The sequence below is a fragment of the Nannospalax galili genome, unplaced genomic scaffold (genome assembly GCF_000622305.1).
Source record: "Nannospalax galili isolate Female #2095 unplaced genomic scaffold, S.galili_v1.0 scaffold137, whole genome shotgun sequence".
Taxonomy (NCBI): domain Eukaryota; kingdom Metazoa; phylum Chordata; class Mammalia; order Rodentia; family Spalacidae; genus Nannospalax; species Nannospalax galili.
The window spans coordinates 2159009-2177055 of record NW_008340203.1 but is presented as its reverse complement, the minus strand read 5'-3'; the positions used below and the strand labels follow the sequence as shown (position 1 = coordinate 2177055).

The 18047-nt window shown below is 42.5% G+C and overlaps 1 protein-coding gene across 11 annotated transcripts in view; it reads right to left on the bottom strand.

The window, feature by feature from the left end:
• Atp6v0a1 (ATPase H+ transporting V0 subunit a1) overlaps positions 1 to 18047 on the bottom strand; it is a 70138-nt gene that overhangs the window by 42564 nt on the left and 9527 nt on the right. For all 11 annotated transcript variants that reach the window (XM_029564582.1, XM_008835299.3, XM_029564589.1 and 8 more), the window contains exons 3-5: positions 5344 to 5422; positions 3588 to 3685; positions 2631 to 2759 (exon numbers count right to left, since the gene is read on the bottom strand). In XM_029564582.1, coding sequence (XP_029420442.1) covers positions 2631 to 2759; positions 3588 to 3685; positions 5344 to 5422 — 306 coding nt within the window. The remainder of the gene's footprint in view (positions 1 to 2630; positions 2760 to 3587; positions 3686 to 5343; positions 5423 to 18047) is intronic.

Sequence of the window (18047 nt, the reverse complement as noted above, 5' to 3'; positions counted from 1 at the left end):
CTCCTGGTCCTCCTGTCTCTGTCTCCAAAATGCTGGGATCATAGCATACATCATCACATCCAGTTTCTAAAGTATAATTTTTAAGTAGCAAATCATCTTTCCAAGCGGTTCCCCTTATTTTTGCTGAACTTTTTTTTGGTGGCGGGGCGGGGGGGGGGTTTAGACAGCCTCACTCTATAGCCCAGGCTGTCTTTGTACTATCAATCAGGAGGATCTCAAGTTCAAAGCTAGCCTGAGCTACACAGGGAGATCCTGTCCCCATATAAGGACAGGATCAATGTAAAAGAAGCCATACATGATGCTAAAAATAACTGAGCTTTGACCGTGAGGGCAGGTATACACTGGAATTGTGGGCAGAGCTTGGACACACATAGGAAAGCACACATCTGTTGAGTACAAGGAGCACTGTGTTCACGGGTTTCTTGTTATAACTAAACAACATGGTCTTTGAACATAGGGACTAGGTCTTACATAACTTGTACCTCATAAAGAGTAAGTTTTCATTATGTGTTTGAGGGTGTAACAAATAAGAATACATTCATGGGGCTGGAGAGATGGCTCAGCGGTTAAGAGGACCCAGGTTTGATTCCCAGCACCCACATGGCAGCTACGAACCGTCCTTAACTCCAGTTTCAGGGGAATATGAAGCCCTCTTCTAACCTCCGCGGCATTGCACGACACAGGTGCACTTACATACATGCAGGCAATATACTTTTACACATAAAATAAAAATAAAAAAAGAAAAGAATACATTCATATTAGGCAGTGAGCATCCTGGGATTCCACATTCAGTGGAACCATATGGCATAAGTGACTATGCCTTTTGCAAAAGACCTTAAACACTTGGAAAGAGTTCTTCACACTGTCTCACATCTTCTAAAGCAATGCTATTAAGGGATTAGTCTAAAAATTCTCAACTTGGTGAACAAACTGAAGAGTCACACTAAACCTCTATTGATATGTAACCAGATTCTCACTCTCCAGAGGACTAGGCAGTTAAATGCATGTGAGGTGGTCCCAATCCCTTACCTCCACAGATCCTTTTAATTAACAGGTCTGAGTCAAATCCATGGTTACTGAGGAATGTATCATTCCCTCAGCAGATTTTCTCTAGATGGTGGTTTTCAAAGTAGCATGCCTCAAATTGGTCTTGTTAAAATAACTGTCTGGACCTGGTCCCAGGGTTCCTGACTTATTAGGTCTGTGGTGAGGACCGATAATTTTGTATTTCTTACAAGTTCCAAGGTGAGGCTGTTGCTGCTATTTTGAAAGCCCCTTCTCCAACCTCAAGAACTATGGAGAACTGATCTTTTTCCAGGACATACAGATAAAAATAGAACTGGGGACATTCAGGCACTAACTGAAATGGGTCTTTTATATTTAAAAGCTTTGTTAAGGTGTTTGTTTGTCAAGCAAAGGAGGTGTCTAATGTTTTTAAGTTGGTGGCAAAGTTACCTGTCAAAAAGAGCTATCAATATTTTAGGTCATCAGAAAAACCACACCCAGGCTGGAAGTTAATAATCCTTTCTAAGTTTAATCAGGAGAAGGGAGCCTTCTGCAAACCTGACACTAACTCCTTTCAAGAGGGTCTCCTTAGAAAGCTGTTGTTTGGCAACTTAGTAATTTTATTTATTTTATTTTATGTGCATGTGAATATCTGTGTATGTGTACGATACATGTGTGGGGGTGCCTGCAGAGGCCTGAAGAGAGTGCTGGCTTCCCTGAAGCTGGAGTTATGGGCAGTTGTGAGCTGTCTATTGTGGGTGCTGTGTCATCTGGAAGAGTAATAAGTGCTCTTAACCACTGAGCCATCTCTCCAGACCAAGTACCTTTATATTTAACTCAGGAACTTACCAACTTTTTCCTTATATAAGTAACAAGGTAGTGTTTATGTGAGAATTCAAATAAGCATCATACCAGTATTTCCATACAACACAATGAGCAACTCTTGAAAAAAATCAGTGTGGCATGCTATCTGAAGTGCTGAAGAATGTTCCCAAAGGTTGGAAAGTGAACACAAAGAATAAAATAATAATTTGATGACAAAAGGTTTGGAGAGTGAATCTTCACTATCATTTTGTATATAACCAGGTATTTGTTTCTTCAACTTTTTTGTTGTTGTTGGTGGTCTTTTTGAGACAGGGTCTCCCTGTAGCCCCAGCTGTCCTGAAACTCACTATGTAGACCAGGCTGGCCTTGAACTCACAGAGATCCACCTGCCTCTACCTCCAGAGTGTTGGGATTAAAGGCATGCGCCACCACGCCTGGCTTTGTTTCTTCAATTTTTAACCTAACCTCATAACACTTAAATCACCTTAATAACACTTACCTCAAAACACATAAATATAAGTATCATACAAAAATTTCAACTAACTATATTTATGTATCAACTTTAGGGCTCCTTTCCCACATCTTGAGATGAAAATTTGCAGAAAATGTGAAAATACAGAAAACCATGGCTGACTGTGCATTGCATGAAAAATGGAACACAATCTGGCATTCTTCAACCAAAGCAGGGTGCAAACATGGTATTGCTCCAATTAGCAAATTAAAACAGTTACTGGAATAGAAATATGGCCCATTTGTGTAGGTATCAGCTGCTCAAATACTAAAAGAAACAATAGTCTGACCTCATCAAAAAACTGCTGAGTTTTGCGAAGTATAAACTTTAACTCAGTCAGTTCCAGGAAATTCCTCTTCAGAGCTTCCTGGTTTGTGTTGATTTCCTTCAGTTCATTTTCAATCTTCTCAAAATTGGCCTGGAATGAAAAAAGGAAACTATTAATTCCAACTAAGGTTACTCTGGGCCAGGTGTGGTGGCCCACGCCTTTAATCCTAGCAGAGGCAGGAAGAGCTCTCTAAGTTTGAGGCCAGCCTGGTCTACATAGTAAGTTTCAGGCTGGCTAGGGCTATAGGGGGATCCTGTCTCAAAAAGACCAGAAAAAAAAATAAAAGAAAAAGAAACAAAATTAAGCTTACTCTGAAAGACAATAACTGAATTTATCCAGAACTGTTGCCATGTTAACAGATCAGATACATTAGCAAAATACTGTGATTTTACTAGAGCTATTCTAAAAAAGTTTTTTGCTTTAATTAGTCTATTTGTCTACAGATTCTGTTGTATACTCAATAAGTTTCTTTCTTTTGAGACAGGTATCCCATGTAGCCTTGGCTGACCTGGAACTCACTGTGTAGACCAGGCTAGCCTTGAGCTCACAGAGATCCACTTGCCTCTGCCTCCCAAATGCTGGAATTAAAGGCGTGAGACACCATACCTGTCCTCAGTAAGTTTCTTGAGGGAGTTCAGATACATAAAATATCAAAAAACCTACTAGCTATGCATTTAGCTTATGAAAGGGTTCAGTAAGCCAATAAGCATTGATTTAGTAGCATATTATCATATATTAACTCTGTCTGAAACATTGTTTGATATACAAAAGAGGGAGTTTACTTTAGCCCCACCTAGAAAAAGCCTATAATAAAAGACAATGCTTACAAAGTTGGTAAGAATTATTTAACCCACTCAGAAAAGTAGCACCTGCATTTAGCTAAAAAGCAATGTGTCTGCCTTTCTCAGATGTGCTTACCTCTAAGTCAATCATGTCTCGGGGGAAGGGCACCTCGGGGTTCTCACCAGTATCCATAATTGGGATGTTAGCTTTTCTTATCTCTTTCTCAACAAATCCTAAAAAGATAAGAGTCAGAGGAGTCACATGTACTATTCATGCCTGGAATTCCCATTATTTGAGGAAAAAACAATAAAAAATCTAAAACCTGCCTAGAAAGAGCTTCATCCTAGGAAAAAACTTGTGTACAAAAGAAGCACCGCCATTTTTGTCCAAATTCTTCTTTCTCACACTCTTCTTGCATCTCACTCTCTAAAAGCTATCCCAAAGACCCTGGCCTCAAACTCAGACATCTGCCTGCCTCTGCCTCCAGACTGCTAGGATTAAAGGCACGCACCACCATACCTGGCCTGTTTTGAGACAGAGTCTCACGTAGTCCAGGCTGACCTCCAACTTGCTATGTAACTGAGGATGGCCTTGAACTCCTGATACTCTACTTGTCTTTCCCTGTGATTACTGGTGTACACAACCATGTCTGAATTTCTTCCAGTTTTAAGGCTGGCTTGTAGCCACTTTACCTCCCCACGCCATGTAACTTGCTCCCTCAAGAGAGGCAGCTCCCCACGCAGGTATACTGTTGATTAAAGTTCTAGGGGAGTGTAGTATAAGAGAATATTTGACACATAACACAAGTGAAACAATGCAAAATCAACAGAAATCACTAAATTTGGAAACAGTTCATTTCTAAGTATGAAGAGTCAAAATCAAGTATAAAGCAACCCAAAACAAAGCTGGGCATTGGTGGCGCACGCCTGTAGTCCCAGCACTTGGGAGGCAGAGGCAGGCAGATGTCTATGAGTTCAAGGCCAGCCTGATCTACATAGTGAGTTCCAGGACAGCTGGGTCTACAGGAAGATCCTGTCTCAAAAAGACCAAAAAAAAAAAGAACCCAAAACACCAAAAAAGAAAGTGTTTCAGTGATAACTACTGGCTTTTTAAAAATAGGGCTGGAACAATGGCTCAGTGGTTAAGAGCACTGACTGCTCTTGCAGAGGACCCGGGTTCTATTCCCAGCACCCACATGGTGGCTATGAACCGTTCTTAACTCCAGTTCCAAGAGAATCCCACTCCCTCTGCTGACTTCCGAGGCATTGCACAACACGGGTGCATTCACATACATGCAGGCAATACACTCATACACATAAAATGAAAATAATAAATAAAATATTTTTTTAAAAAAATAGGGACCGGGCCAGGCGTGGTGGCGCACACTAATCCCAGCACTTGGGAGGCAGAGGCAGGCAGATCTCTGTGAGTTCAAGGCCAGCCTGGTCTATATAGTGAGTTCCGGGACAGCTGGGGCAAAAGGGGGACCCTTTCTCAAAAAGAGAAAAAAAAAAAAAAAAAAAAAAAAAAAAAAAAAAAAAAGAGACCAATTTATCTATCAGCTTGAAAGAGGTCAGGATCATGAATTTGGAGCAAACAGAATGACCCAGTTTCAAATACTTATTCCATCATGACCACTTATGTTTGTGGGCATATCAAGGAAGTCACAGCTCTCTGACCTTTAGGCTCCTCAGTCATTAAATGAGGATAACAGCTATCTTGAAGGAATGTTGTGGGTAACGAATGAAAAAAGTATTCAACCATTCATTAGCACCTAACCCTCAAGACCTTAATGTTTCCTTTCTCAGAAACCTTTATTGGGAGGATTAATGGCTCTAATTTGGGTAAAATGATTCACTCTGAATATTATACAAGACCAAATTGCACATACGAAGCTTCCGATCCATTTCTTCACATCTTCTTACTTCATTGACAAATTTCCTCTGGAAAACATTCACATCTGGATTTAACTGAAAAATAAGAACACAATAGCATACTTCAAATATCGAGTCTATCCCCTGCTTACATGCAACACATCCTGCAATGTGAAAACTAATTTTGTGCCCATGTATAATGCAACACTAGTCAAAATTGTCTACTAATCTGTGTAAACTGCTTTGTGACCAGTCAAACAAACTAAAGCTAAAGCCTCCTCTGCTGCTGCCACACATTTCTGGAATGGAAACAGATGAGGCAAGGCAGTGAGCTCCCTTCTCACCACCTGAAATTTAGGTATCAGAAGCTTTGCCTGGTTTTCCTATCATCTTTCTTCCTAGGCAAAGGAGACAGAAAGCAAGACAGACTGCTCTTATTCGGCCCCAGGGTTTTCACCTTCTGGTGACAGGCTGGTTTTATTTATTCACTAAAGTCATACCATAATGAGGTATTACCTCACGCCTGTTAGAATAGCCTCATCTACATGCTGAGAGCCAATGCTGGGTGGGTGGTGGAAGCAGGTGGCATATTCCTTTAATCCCAGCACTCCAGAGGCAGAGGTAGTCGGGCGAATTTCTATGGGATCAAGGCCAGTCTGGCCTACATAGCCAATTCCAGGCCAGCTGCGGCTACAGTCCCCATTTCAAATACAATAACAAAAAGATGATGGCCAGCTGGGCATAATGGTACACACCTTTAATCCCAGCACTCAGGAGGCAGAGGTAAATGGATATCTGTGTCTGAGGCCAGTCTAGTCTATTTAGTGAGTTCAAGGCCAGCTGGGGCTACACAGTGAGACCTGGTCTCAAAAAAACAAAACAAAACAAAATAAAATGGGGCTGGAGAGATGGCTCAGAGGTTAAGAGCACTGACTACTCTTGCAGAGGACCTGGGTTCGATTCCCAGCACCCACACAGTGGCTACGAACCGTCCTTAACTCCAGTTCCAGGGGAATCCAAAGCCCTCTTCTGACTTCCACGGCACTGCACGACCCTAGGTGCACTACTAGGTGCACGGCCCTAGGTGCACTCACATACATGCAGGCAATACACTCACACACATCAAATAAAAATAATAAAATATTGAGCCGGGCACAGTGGTGCATGCCTTTAATCCCAGCACTCAGGAGGCAGAGGCAGGCAGATCTCTGTGAGTTCAAGGCCAGCCTGGTCTATATAGTGAGTTCCAGGCCAGCTGGGGCTACAGGGAGACCCTGTCTCAAAAAGACCAAAAACAAAAAAACAAAAAACAACAAACAAAAAGATGAGGAAGTATGGTGGTAGTACACAGCTGTAATCCCAGCTCTGGGGGGAAGAAGCAGGCAGAATGGGGGTTCAAAGCCAGTTTGGCCAGCAAAGGAAGTTCCAGGTCAGCCTAGGCTACATAGCAAGGCTCTGTCTCAATAATCTCTGTCTCTGCGAAAAAGAAAGGAAGAGAGAAAGAAAGGAAGGAAGGAAGAAAGAAAGAAAAAAGAGAGAAGAGAGGTATGAATTGATGAAGATGCTGACAAGAGAATGTTGTGTATTACTGATGGGAGTATAAATTATTCCAGCCATTATGGAAAACAGGGTAATTCCTCACAAGAAAATAAAAACAAAAATAGAATGGCCAAGAGATGAAATGGGGTTTGACTGGTAAACCACTTTACCTAGTATGCCCAGAAACCTAATTACGTCCCAGCAGGGGGTGGGCAGAATTGCCACATAATTCTGCAATCCCACTTTTAGATATACAACTCAAGGAACTGAAATCAATACAGGACTATTCATAATTAATATGTGGAATCAGCCTATCAACAGATGGATGGACAAAGAAAGCACAGACCATTACACCGTGTAAAATAAAGCAGGCATAGAAAGTCAAGTACAGCATGGTCCCACATGCATGTAGGAGTTTAAATAGCTGAATTCACAGAAGGACTTAGCAGAATGATGGTTACCAGAGGGGGAGGCAGACAAGGGGTGTGGTGGGTAGAGATGGGAGTCATACAAAGTTCACAAAGTTTCAGATAGAAAGAAGCAGGGAGGGAGGAAATGACAAGCTGATAACCAAACGGTAAAAAGTCTGAACTACTAGGAATACATTTATTTTGTTTTGAATTTATTTATTTATTTACTCTGTGTGTGTGTGTGTGTGTGTGTGTGTGTGTGTGTGTGTGTGTGTGAGTTTGTGTGGCACACATGTGGAAGTCAGAGGATAACTTGCAGCAGTCAGTTCTCTCCAGGAGTCAGCTCTCTCCTTCAGCCATGTAGGGATCAAATTCAGGTCCTGAGGCTTGGCAACAGGTGCCTTTATCCACTGAGTCATCTTGCTGATCTTAGGAATACGTCTTAAAACTATTGCAAGGCTGACAAGGTAGCTCAGTGGATAATGGCACTTGCCACCCGACAAGTCTGAAGACCTGAGTTCAGCCCTGGAACCCACATAAAGGTGGAAGTAGAGAACTGACTCCACAAAGCTGTCCTCCAACTTCCACAAGCATGCCATGGCGCACACACACACACACACACACACACACACACACACTAATAATAAGTAAAACAACAAAAGCAACAAAAAACATGCACAATTCAGGCACTGTCCTGTATTCCCAGCACTTGGCAGGTAGAGACCTCAGCTACATTGGAAATTCAAGACCAGCCTGGGCTATATGAGACTGTCTCAAACAAACAAAAAAGCTAAACTCATGAGGGGGGGGTGGTGGAGAGATCGCTCAGCAGTCGAGAGCACTGACTGCTCTTGCAGAAGACCTGGGTTTGATTCCCAGCACCCACATGGCATCTAACAAGCATCCATAACTCCAGTTCCAGGGCATCTGACGCCCTCTTCTAACTTCCTCGGGCATTGCACAACATGGGTACACTTACACACATGCAGGCAATATACCCATATGTAAAATAATAAACTAAAAAAAAGAAAAATGGTGCTTTATCTCTGAGGTCCTCCTGCCAACAACACATAACCTCAGGCCTGCCCGAAGAAAAGCAGCAGGCAGGGGAATGCGCTACAAAATACTTGGGAATTAACGTCATCCAAGAGAGAATCTGGTCACAGACAAGAACTGTCCAGAATGATGTCTAAATGTTACCTGGTATACCAAAGGAAGCATGGAACAAAAATAAAAAACATTAAAAAAAAGCCAGACTTGGTGGCGCAAACCTATAATCCCAGCTACTGAGGAGGGTGAGGCAGGATTCTAAGCTCAAAGCAAGCATGGGCTGCAGAGCAGGTTTAGGGGCAGCCTGGACAACTAAATGAGTCCCTCATCAAAATTAAAAGGGCTGGAAATATAGCTCAGTGGCAGAGCACTTGTCTAATGCATAAGAAGACTTGGGCTTAATTCTCAGCACAATAAATAAACAAACAAATAAAGGGTATGGTGGTGCATACATATAATCCCAGCACCTGGGAAGAGGAGACAGGAGGATCGCAGTTCAATGTCATCCTCAGATACATGGTAAACTCAAGGTCAGCCTGGACTGTATGGACCTTGTCTCAAAAAACCAAAATAGGGGCTGGAATGATGGCTCAGTGGTTAAGAGCACTGGCTGTTCTTGCAGAAGACCGGACCTGAGTTCAGTTCCCAGCACCCACAACCACCTGTAACTCCAGTTCCAGGGGACGCAATGCCCTCTTTTGACCTCTATGAACACCAGGAACACATATGGTACACATACATACATGCAGGCAAAATATCCATATACATAAAATAAAGAAATCTAATGTTTTAAAATAAAGAAATCTTAAAAAACTCAAAATAATAATAATTATCATCATAAAAATAAATAAAAAGTAAAAAGGGTAGGTTAGCATAGTGGCACACACCTGTAATCCAAGCACTTGGGAGGTGGAGGCAAGAGGATCAGTAAGAGGTTCAAGACCATCCTCAGCTACATAGGAAGTTTAAGGTCAGACTACTTGAGACCCTGCCTCAAAAGATGGAAGCAGGGAGTAAAAACTAGGCTGGAGGTATGGCTCAGTGGTAGTGGCAGTTATCTAGCATGCATGGTTTAGTCCCCAGCATAGCAAAATAAATTAAGAAAAGAAATGAGAAGAAAGACAGACACGTTTTATAGTCATAGCATCCAAAAGGTGGAAACTATAGGTGGTATCTATGGTGACAGACATGAAAGGGTACATGTGGTATGACTTCATTGGTATGATATGATCAGAATAGGCATACCTATGAAGATAGGGGTAGATTAATGATGTCAAGAAGTGCAGAGGAGGGACAGACAGGAAGTGATTACAAATAGATACAAGGTGTCTTGTCAGCCAGGCCTTTAATCCCAGCACTGGGGAGGCAGAGGCAGGCGGGTCTCTGTGAGTTCAAGGCCAGCCTAGTCTACGTAGTGAGTTCCAGGACAAAAAAAAACAAAAAACAAAACAAGGTGTCTTATCAAAGCAATGGACTTTCCAGAATTACATAGTAGCGATGGTTGCATGACACTATGTCTATATATTGTATGATGTGAAATGGTAATGTTTTTGCTATGTGAAATGTATCTTTTTCTTTTTAAAGCAGATATTTTTTAAATTACATTTACTTATTTATTTATTTGTGTGTGTGTGTGATGTGTGTGCACATGTGGGTACACACCACGGTGTGTATGTGCAGGTTAGAAGAAAACTTTTGGGAGTTCTCTCCTTCCACCATGTGGCTCAGGTTGTCAGGTTTGACAGTGAGCACTTTTATCCACAGAGCCATCTCCGCAGCCCTAGTTTTTGTCTTCATTTTTAATTTTTTTTGTGTGTGCATGTGCGTGCGTGCGTGTGTGTGTGTGTGTATGAGACAGGACCTCATTATGTTGCCCAGACTAAATTTGGTGGCTCATGGTTAGAGAACCTGGGTTTGGTTCCCAGCACCCACATGGCAGCTCACAACTGTCTGTAACTCCAGTTCCAGAAGATACCCTCTTCTGGCCTCCATGGGCAGTACATGCACATACATACATGCAAAAACATAAATAAAAATTTAAATTAAAAAAAATTATTTTTATTTTATGTGTATGAGTGCTATGCCTGCATGTATGTAAGTGCACATGTGTTGTGCAGTGCCTGAGGAGGACAGAAGTGGGTGTTGGATCCCCTGGAACTGGAGTTGCAGATGGTACAGTTGGCTGTTAGCTATCATGTGGGTACTGGGATTCACAGGTCTTCTGCAAGAACAGCCAGTGCTCTTGACTGCTGAACCATCTCTCCAGACTCCAAAATCTTTCAAAATTTTTTGTGGGCTCAAGGAATCTTCCCACCTCAGCCTCCAAGTAGCTGTGACTATGTGTGCACAATATCATGTCCAACTAGATCTCAAAATTTTTTTTTTTTGGTCTTTTTGAGACAGGGTCTCCCTGTAGCCCCAGCTGTCCTGGAACTCACTATGTAGACCAGGCTGGCCTTGAACTCACAGAGATCTGCCTGCCTCTGCCTCCCGAGTGCTGGGATTAAAGGCGTGCCCCACCATGCCCTGCTTCAAATTTTTTTAAAAAAATATTTTATTTATTATTTTTATTTTATGTGTATGAGTGTGTTGCCTGCATGCATGTGAGTGCACCTGTGTCATGCAATGCCACGAAGGTCAGAAGACAGCTTCTGATTCCCCTGGAACTGGAGTTAAGGACGGTTTGTAGCTGCCATGTGGGTGCTGGGAATCGAACCCAGGTCCTCTGCAAGAGCAGTCAGTGCTCTTAACTGCTGAGCCATCTCTCCAGCCCCTCAATTTTTTTTTTAAATTTTATTTTTAATGTGTATGAGTGTATTGCCTGCATGTAGGCAATCATGCAATGCCCCTGGAGGTCAGAAGGTGTCAGATCCCCTGGAACTGGAGTTACGGACGGTTGTTAGCCTCCATGTGCGTGCTGAGAATTGAACCCCAGTCCTCTGCAAGGGCAGCCAGCACTCTTAACTGCTGAGCCATCTCTCCAGCCCTAGATCTCAATTTTTAAAAAAGAAAGAGAAAAAAAGGGAAAAAATGAGCCTGGGCAGTAGTAGACTCTACCTGTAATCCCACCACTTGGCAGGGGCTGATGTAGGAGACCACAAGTTTGAGGCCTGTCTGCGCTACACAGAGATACTATGAGTCTGGGACAGGCTGAGTTACATAGTGAGACCTTGTCTCAAGCAAAAAAGTAGGTTCTACTTTTCAGAGATGTGATGAATGCCTGCAAGAATAATGCAGAACAGGGGCCTGGAGAGATGGCTCAGCAGTTAAGAGCACTGGCTGCTCTTGCAGAGGACCTGGGTTTGATTTCCAGCACCTACATGGCAGCTAACAACCGTTCATAACTCCAGTTCCAGGGGAATCCGATACAACCTCCCCTGACCTCCACAGGCATAGCACAACACAGGTGCTCTTATATACACATAGGCAATACACTCATACACAAAAAATATAAATAATAAAATATAAAAAAGAAGTGTATTTTTAAAAATGAATAATGCAGAACACTTAACATGGCATCTAGCACAGCAGTGCAGACTGGGCCTTATGAACTTAAGCATTAGATACACAAGAAAGAATTGAGGGAAAAGTAAGTATGTGAGAGAGGAGTGGACAAGGGTACATAAGAGTCACAGAAGTTGATTAGCTGGCTTGCTTGGGGTTTTTTGGTATTTTTTCATGTGTGCAGGTGCATGCATGAACATGTGCCTATGGAGGGGAAAGGACAACTTCGGGTGCTGTTCCTCAGTCTACTTTCCCCTTTTGTTTAAGACAGGCTCTCACTGGCCTGGAACCTAGCCAAGTAGGCTAGGCTAGCTGGCCAGCAAGCCCCAGGCATCCCCTGTCTCTGCCTCCCATTGCACCATCACCAGGATTACAAGCGCATGTCACCATGCTCAGCTTTTTACATGGGTTTTGGGGATCTGAACTTGGATCCTCACACTTATTTTTGTTTGTTTTAAAGTCTTTTTGAGACTGGGTCTCTCTGTAGCCCCAGCTGGCCTGGAACTCACTATGTTGACTAGACTGGGCTTGAACTCACAAAGACCTACCTGCCTCTGCCTCCAGAGTGCTGGGACTAAAGCTGTGTGCCACCTTGTTCGGAGGGTCCTCACATTTGTAAGGCAAGTGCTTTATAGACTGAGCCATCTCCTCAGCTCTACTTAAGTTTTATTTATTATTATTTTTTAAATATCCTATTTATTTATTTATTTATTTATTTATTCTTATGTGTATGTGTGTATTGCCTGCATGTAGATAAGTGCACCCGTGTCGTGCAATGCCCACGGAGGACAGAAGAGGCTGTTGAATCCCCTGGAACTGGAGTTATGGACAGTTGTTAGCTGCCATGTGGGTGCTGGGATTCGAATCCAGGTCTTCTGCAAGAACATTCAGTGTTCTTAACCGCTGAGCCATCTCTCCAGCCCCTTATTTCTTATTATTATGGGGAGGGCATGCCACAGCATACACAAAAAGGTAAAAGGACAGCTTTGCGGAATTGGTTCTCTCCTTCCACCTTTATGTGGATTCTGGAGGCTGAACTCAGGTTGCCAGTCTTTCGAAGAAAGCACTTTTACCTGCTGAACCACCTTGCCAGCACTCACTTTGCTTTTATTTTCCTTTTTCATATTTAAAAAAAATTTTTTTTCGTCTTTTTGAGACAGGGTCTCCCTGTAGCCCCAGCTGTCCTGGAACTCACTATGTAGACCAGGCTGGCCTTGAACTCACAGAGATCTGCCTACCTCTGCCTCCTGAGTGCTGGGATTAAAGGTGTGCACCATCACACCCAGCTTTTTTTGTCTTTTTGAGACAGGGTCTCCCTCCCCAGCTGGCCTGGAACTGTTATATAGAGTAGGCTGGCCTTGAACTCAAGGAGAAAAGGCATGCACCACCATGCCTGGCTTATGTTTTGTCATTTGTGTTAAGGCCTATCACGTCAAGTTTGTGTCCCAGATGTCCCTCACTGCAAGCTCATCAACCGAGGTCTAGTCAGCCTATCTAGAGTCCCTCTCTTTAAGAAGATCAGCTCTTTTTCACCCAGCAGTCATCAGCTGCCAAAAATTATCTGACTAAGACTGGGGCCTGCTTTCTGTTTCCACAGTTGTGTGCTGGGCTTTTGTCTGCCTGAGTTTGCATGGGTCTTGTGCATGCTGACACCGTTGCTGTAGGTTCATATGAGAAGGGTCCCAGAAGTCTGAATGGCACTATTTCCATATGGTCATGCACTTCCTTTTTTAAAGATCATTTTATTTGTGTGTGTGTGTGTGTGTGTGTGTGTGTGTGTGTGTGCGTGTGTGTGTGTGTACGCATTTGTGGAGGCCAGAAGAGTGCACTGGATCTCCTGGAAATGGAGTTACAGGTCATTGTGAACTGCCTGATATGTGTACTTGGAACGAAACTCTGGTCCTCTGCAAGAGCAGCCTGTGCTTTTAACCACTGAGCCATCTTTCCAAGTCTCTCAGTTTGGACTTTTTTATTTTTTGATCTTTTTGAGACAGGGTCTCTCTGTAGCCCCAGCTGTCCTGGAACTCACTATGTAGACCAGGCTGGCCTTGAACTCACAAAGACCCGCCTGCCTCTGCCTCCCGGGTGCTGGGATTAAAGGCATGCACCACCATGTCCGGCCCTCAGTTTGGACTTTTAAAATTTTTTTCATTTATTTTTATTTTATGTATATAAGTGTTTTGACTGCCTTATGTAAAGTGTACCTGTGTCGTGCAATGCCCACAGAGGCCAGAACAGGAGGTTGGATTCCCTGGAACTGAAGTTACAGACAATCGTTCGACACCATGCTGGGAACCAAGCCTCTACAAAAGCAGCCAGTGTTCTTAACCACTGAGCCATCTCTCCAGCCCTCAGTTTGGATTTTTGATGCAGTGTTTAATATAGCTAGGTTAGCTTTGAACTCACTATGTACCTGAGGACAACCTTGAACTTCTGATCCTTCTGCCTCCACCTCCCAGGTGCTAGGATGCCCAGGTCGGTCACGGAAGTTCTTATTCACATTCCTCTGGAGTCGAGTGGCACATTTGTGGGTAAAATAACTACTTCTAAATGGAAACTAGCTGCTTTACTATGTCATGCATTTTCATATTTTAAAACATGCAAAAACAATGACACATGCTACATGAACCTTGAGAGCATTAAGTAATAAGGCAATCACAAAACTACACATTATATGATTTCATTTCTATGAAATGTCCAGAATGGGTAAAGGTACAGAGACAGAAAGTGGACTAGAGACTTCTGGAGAGATGAGGTGTGTAAGGTATGTGGTAGTGGAGACAACAGGGAGTGACTGATAATAGGCAGAGTTTCAAAGAATTCTAGAATTGATTGTGGTAATGGCTGCATTTGGGAATAAACCAACAGTCAGTGAATTATACACTTCAAATGGGTGAATTGATGGTGCACGAATTATGTCTTAGTAAAATTTTCATTTTTTTTTTGAAATAAGATCTTCGTATGTAGCCCTGGCTGGTCTGGTACTAGACAGGTAGACCAGGTTGACCTTGGATGCTTCACTAGTGCTAGGGTTACAGGTCTGGGTCACCATGTCTGTCGGGAGCCGCTAATCATTGAGCTGTGTCAGGCTTGTTTACTGAGTGTGTATTATGCACACCAGTATCTAATCTGCCTTATTAGGAGGAATATGTTTATATGGAGAGCCTCACAACACCTGACCTTGAGGCAAGAGTGGAAGCCTTTGATCTGACCGCTCCCTGACCCTCAGATACAGGTGGGGAAAAACAGCAGTTGTAACTAATTGAGTTCTTCTGTATAAAAAGGCAGAACTGAAATAAATCAAGGCTGTAGTATTCACTGTGAGCCCTCCCAAGCAGCATCTTTTCTGTCTCCTTTCCTTTCTTTCAATCCTCACTCCCCCTTTCAGGTACTGTCCGTCTTGGCCGGCTGGCACCGGCAATGTCAAGATATAAAGTTTTTTTAATAAAAGAGAAAGGTGGGGAAAAAAAATTATGTAGGACTGGAGAGATGCTCAGAGGTTAAGAACATGGGCTGCTCTTGCAAAGAACCTGGGTTCAGCTCCCAGCACCCACATGGCAGCTCATAACTGTCTGACCTCTGCAGGCACCAGGGCACACATGGTGTACATACATACATGCAGACAAAACACTCATATAAAATAAAAATAAATGAATCTTTTTTAAAAATGTAATTATATAGCTCACCAAATTAATAAACTGGGGGAAAAATGACATCTTCAAAAGATAGGAAAATAATGCATTCAATCAATCAATAAATTCTACATCCATTTGTGACAAAAACTAGAAAATAAGAAATTGAAAGCAGGGTCAGGTGTGGTGGTGCATGTCTTTAATCCCAGCACACAGGAGGAAGAAGCAAATGGATTTCTGTGCAATCAAGGCCAGCCTGGTCTACATATGAGTTCCAAGCGAGTTGGGGCTGCAGAAATCCAAGTTCTGGGATTAAAGGTTTGAGCCTCCATACATGGTATATAAAAATTAATTTATTTTATATACAGGTGGGGAAAAACAGCAGTTGTAACTAATTGAGTTCTTCTGTATAAAAAGACAGTACTGAAATAGGCAGGCCTTGAACTCAGAGAGATATGCCTGCCTCTGCCTCCTGAGAGCTGGGATTAAAGGTGTGTACCACCACGCCCTGCATAAAAATTTATTTTTAAAAACATGTCTGCTGGGAATTTGGGACAAAGCTTTTCCTTCTCATACGGATGCACTTCCTTCCTCCTTGCCCTCCTTTCATCCAGCCTAGAACCTGTGGGAAATGCCACACTGAAATGGCTATTTGCAAGGACAAAAGCTAAAGCTCAAAGGTAGCCAAGCAAAAATTCAGAATGTCTTAGAATACTGATGACAGAATGAAGCCAGGGTTCATGTTATTTGGGAAAAGTAAACCCCTACTTTTATTGAACCTCCAATAACGTCATGGAGGTTCAAGACATTATTGAACAACAATATATTATACAATATATTAATCAACATATTCAAGATCTTAAAACGTGGAAAAAATAGGTTAAAAGAAAGAAAAAAGATAAGGATTAGGAAGAAAGAAATATGGGTGTAAATAGTAAACTGATCCTATGGTGGTGCACACCTGTAGCCTCAACTGAGGGACTGATGCAAGAGGGTTCAAGACAGCTGGAGGTTAGCCTGGGCTACAGAGTGAGACATGGTCTGAAAAGACAATGAAAATTGATCACATGAAAAAAATCAAAGACCTTGACTGATAAACAATTAGAATGTTATAAAAAAAGATAATTCGCTGACACTTGGGAGGCAGAGGTGGGTGGACCTTTGTGAGCTGGAGGCCAGCCTGGTCTACATAGTGAGTTCCAGGACAGCTGGGGCTACAGGGAGACCCTGTCTCAAAAAGCCAAAAAAAAAAAAGCCTACAGTTCCAGCTACTTAGGACACTGAGACACTTAAGCTGATATGTTGGAGGTCAGCCCAAGCAACAAATCCCACCTTAAAAAATAAATGAATCAGCTGGGCATGGTGACGCATGCCTTTAATCCCAGCAGAGGCAGGAGGCAGAGGCAGGAGGATTCTCTGCAAGTTCAAAGCCAGCCTGGTCTACATAGTGAGTTCCAGGCCGGATGGGCTACAAGGAGACCCTCTCTCAAAAAGACCCCTCCTGCTGGGCATGGTGGCGCACGCCTATAGTCCCAGCACTTGGGAGGCAGAGGCAGGCGGATCTCTGTGAGTTCGAGGCCAGCCTGGTCTACATAGTGAGTTCCAGGACAGCTGGGGCTACAGGGAGACCCTGTCTCAAAAAGACAAAAAAAAAAAAAAAAAAACACCTCCCCCCAAAATAAAATAAAATATGAACTATTTAGTTATTTAGTTGTGGTTGCAGGATATAAAAATATTATCTAAAAATCAATCTTTTATATCGGTCACAAAAGTTAACAATTTCAAAATTATGCCAAAAATTAATAACAAAATATAAAGGAACTCAGAATAAGTCTAAATCAAGACATGTAAGAGCCTCATGGAGGAAATGAAACTAACAATGGGAAGTTTCATGAATTTAATAGGCTGATTCTGAATTAGTCTTTTCCTTTCTTTTTGGAGAAAGCCTCATATGAAGCCAAGCCTGGCCTTGAGTTTCTGGGGTCTTTCTTTCTGCTTCAGGTTCTTGAATGCTAGGATTACAAGTATGTGTCATCACACTCAGCTCTGATTCTAAATTCTAAAATAAATACAGAAGGGCCAGGATAGCCCAGACAATTCCAGTAAACCAAGCAGGAGAATTTGTACCCTATAAAACATCAAATCTTAGTGTTATGACAATTAAATCATCAATGGTCCAGAAGGGAATCCAGAGACCCAAATATGTGTAGAAAGTTGACATTACAGAGAGATCAAAAATCACAAAACAAGAACATACTATTCACGATGTTATTCTGAGACAACCAGGCATGGTAGCACACACCTGTAATTCCAGAGGCAGAGGCAGGAAGATCAAGAGTTCAAGGTCATCATTGGATATATAGCAAGTTTAAATACAGCCTAAGTAGATCGAAACCTAAATATAAAAAAATATTCTTCTTGCACTTGGGAGGCAGAGGCAGGCGGATCTTTGTGAGTTCGAGGCCAGTCTGGTCTACATAGTGAGAGCCAGGACAGCTGGGGCTACAGGGAGACCCTGTCTCAAAAAAACCAAAAAAAAAAAAAAAATTCTTAATTTTGCAAGAAAATATACAAAAATGTATTTCT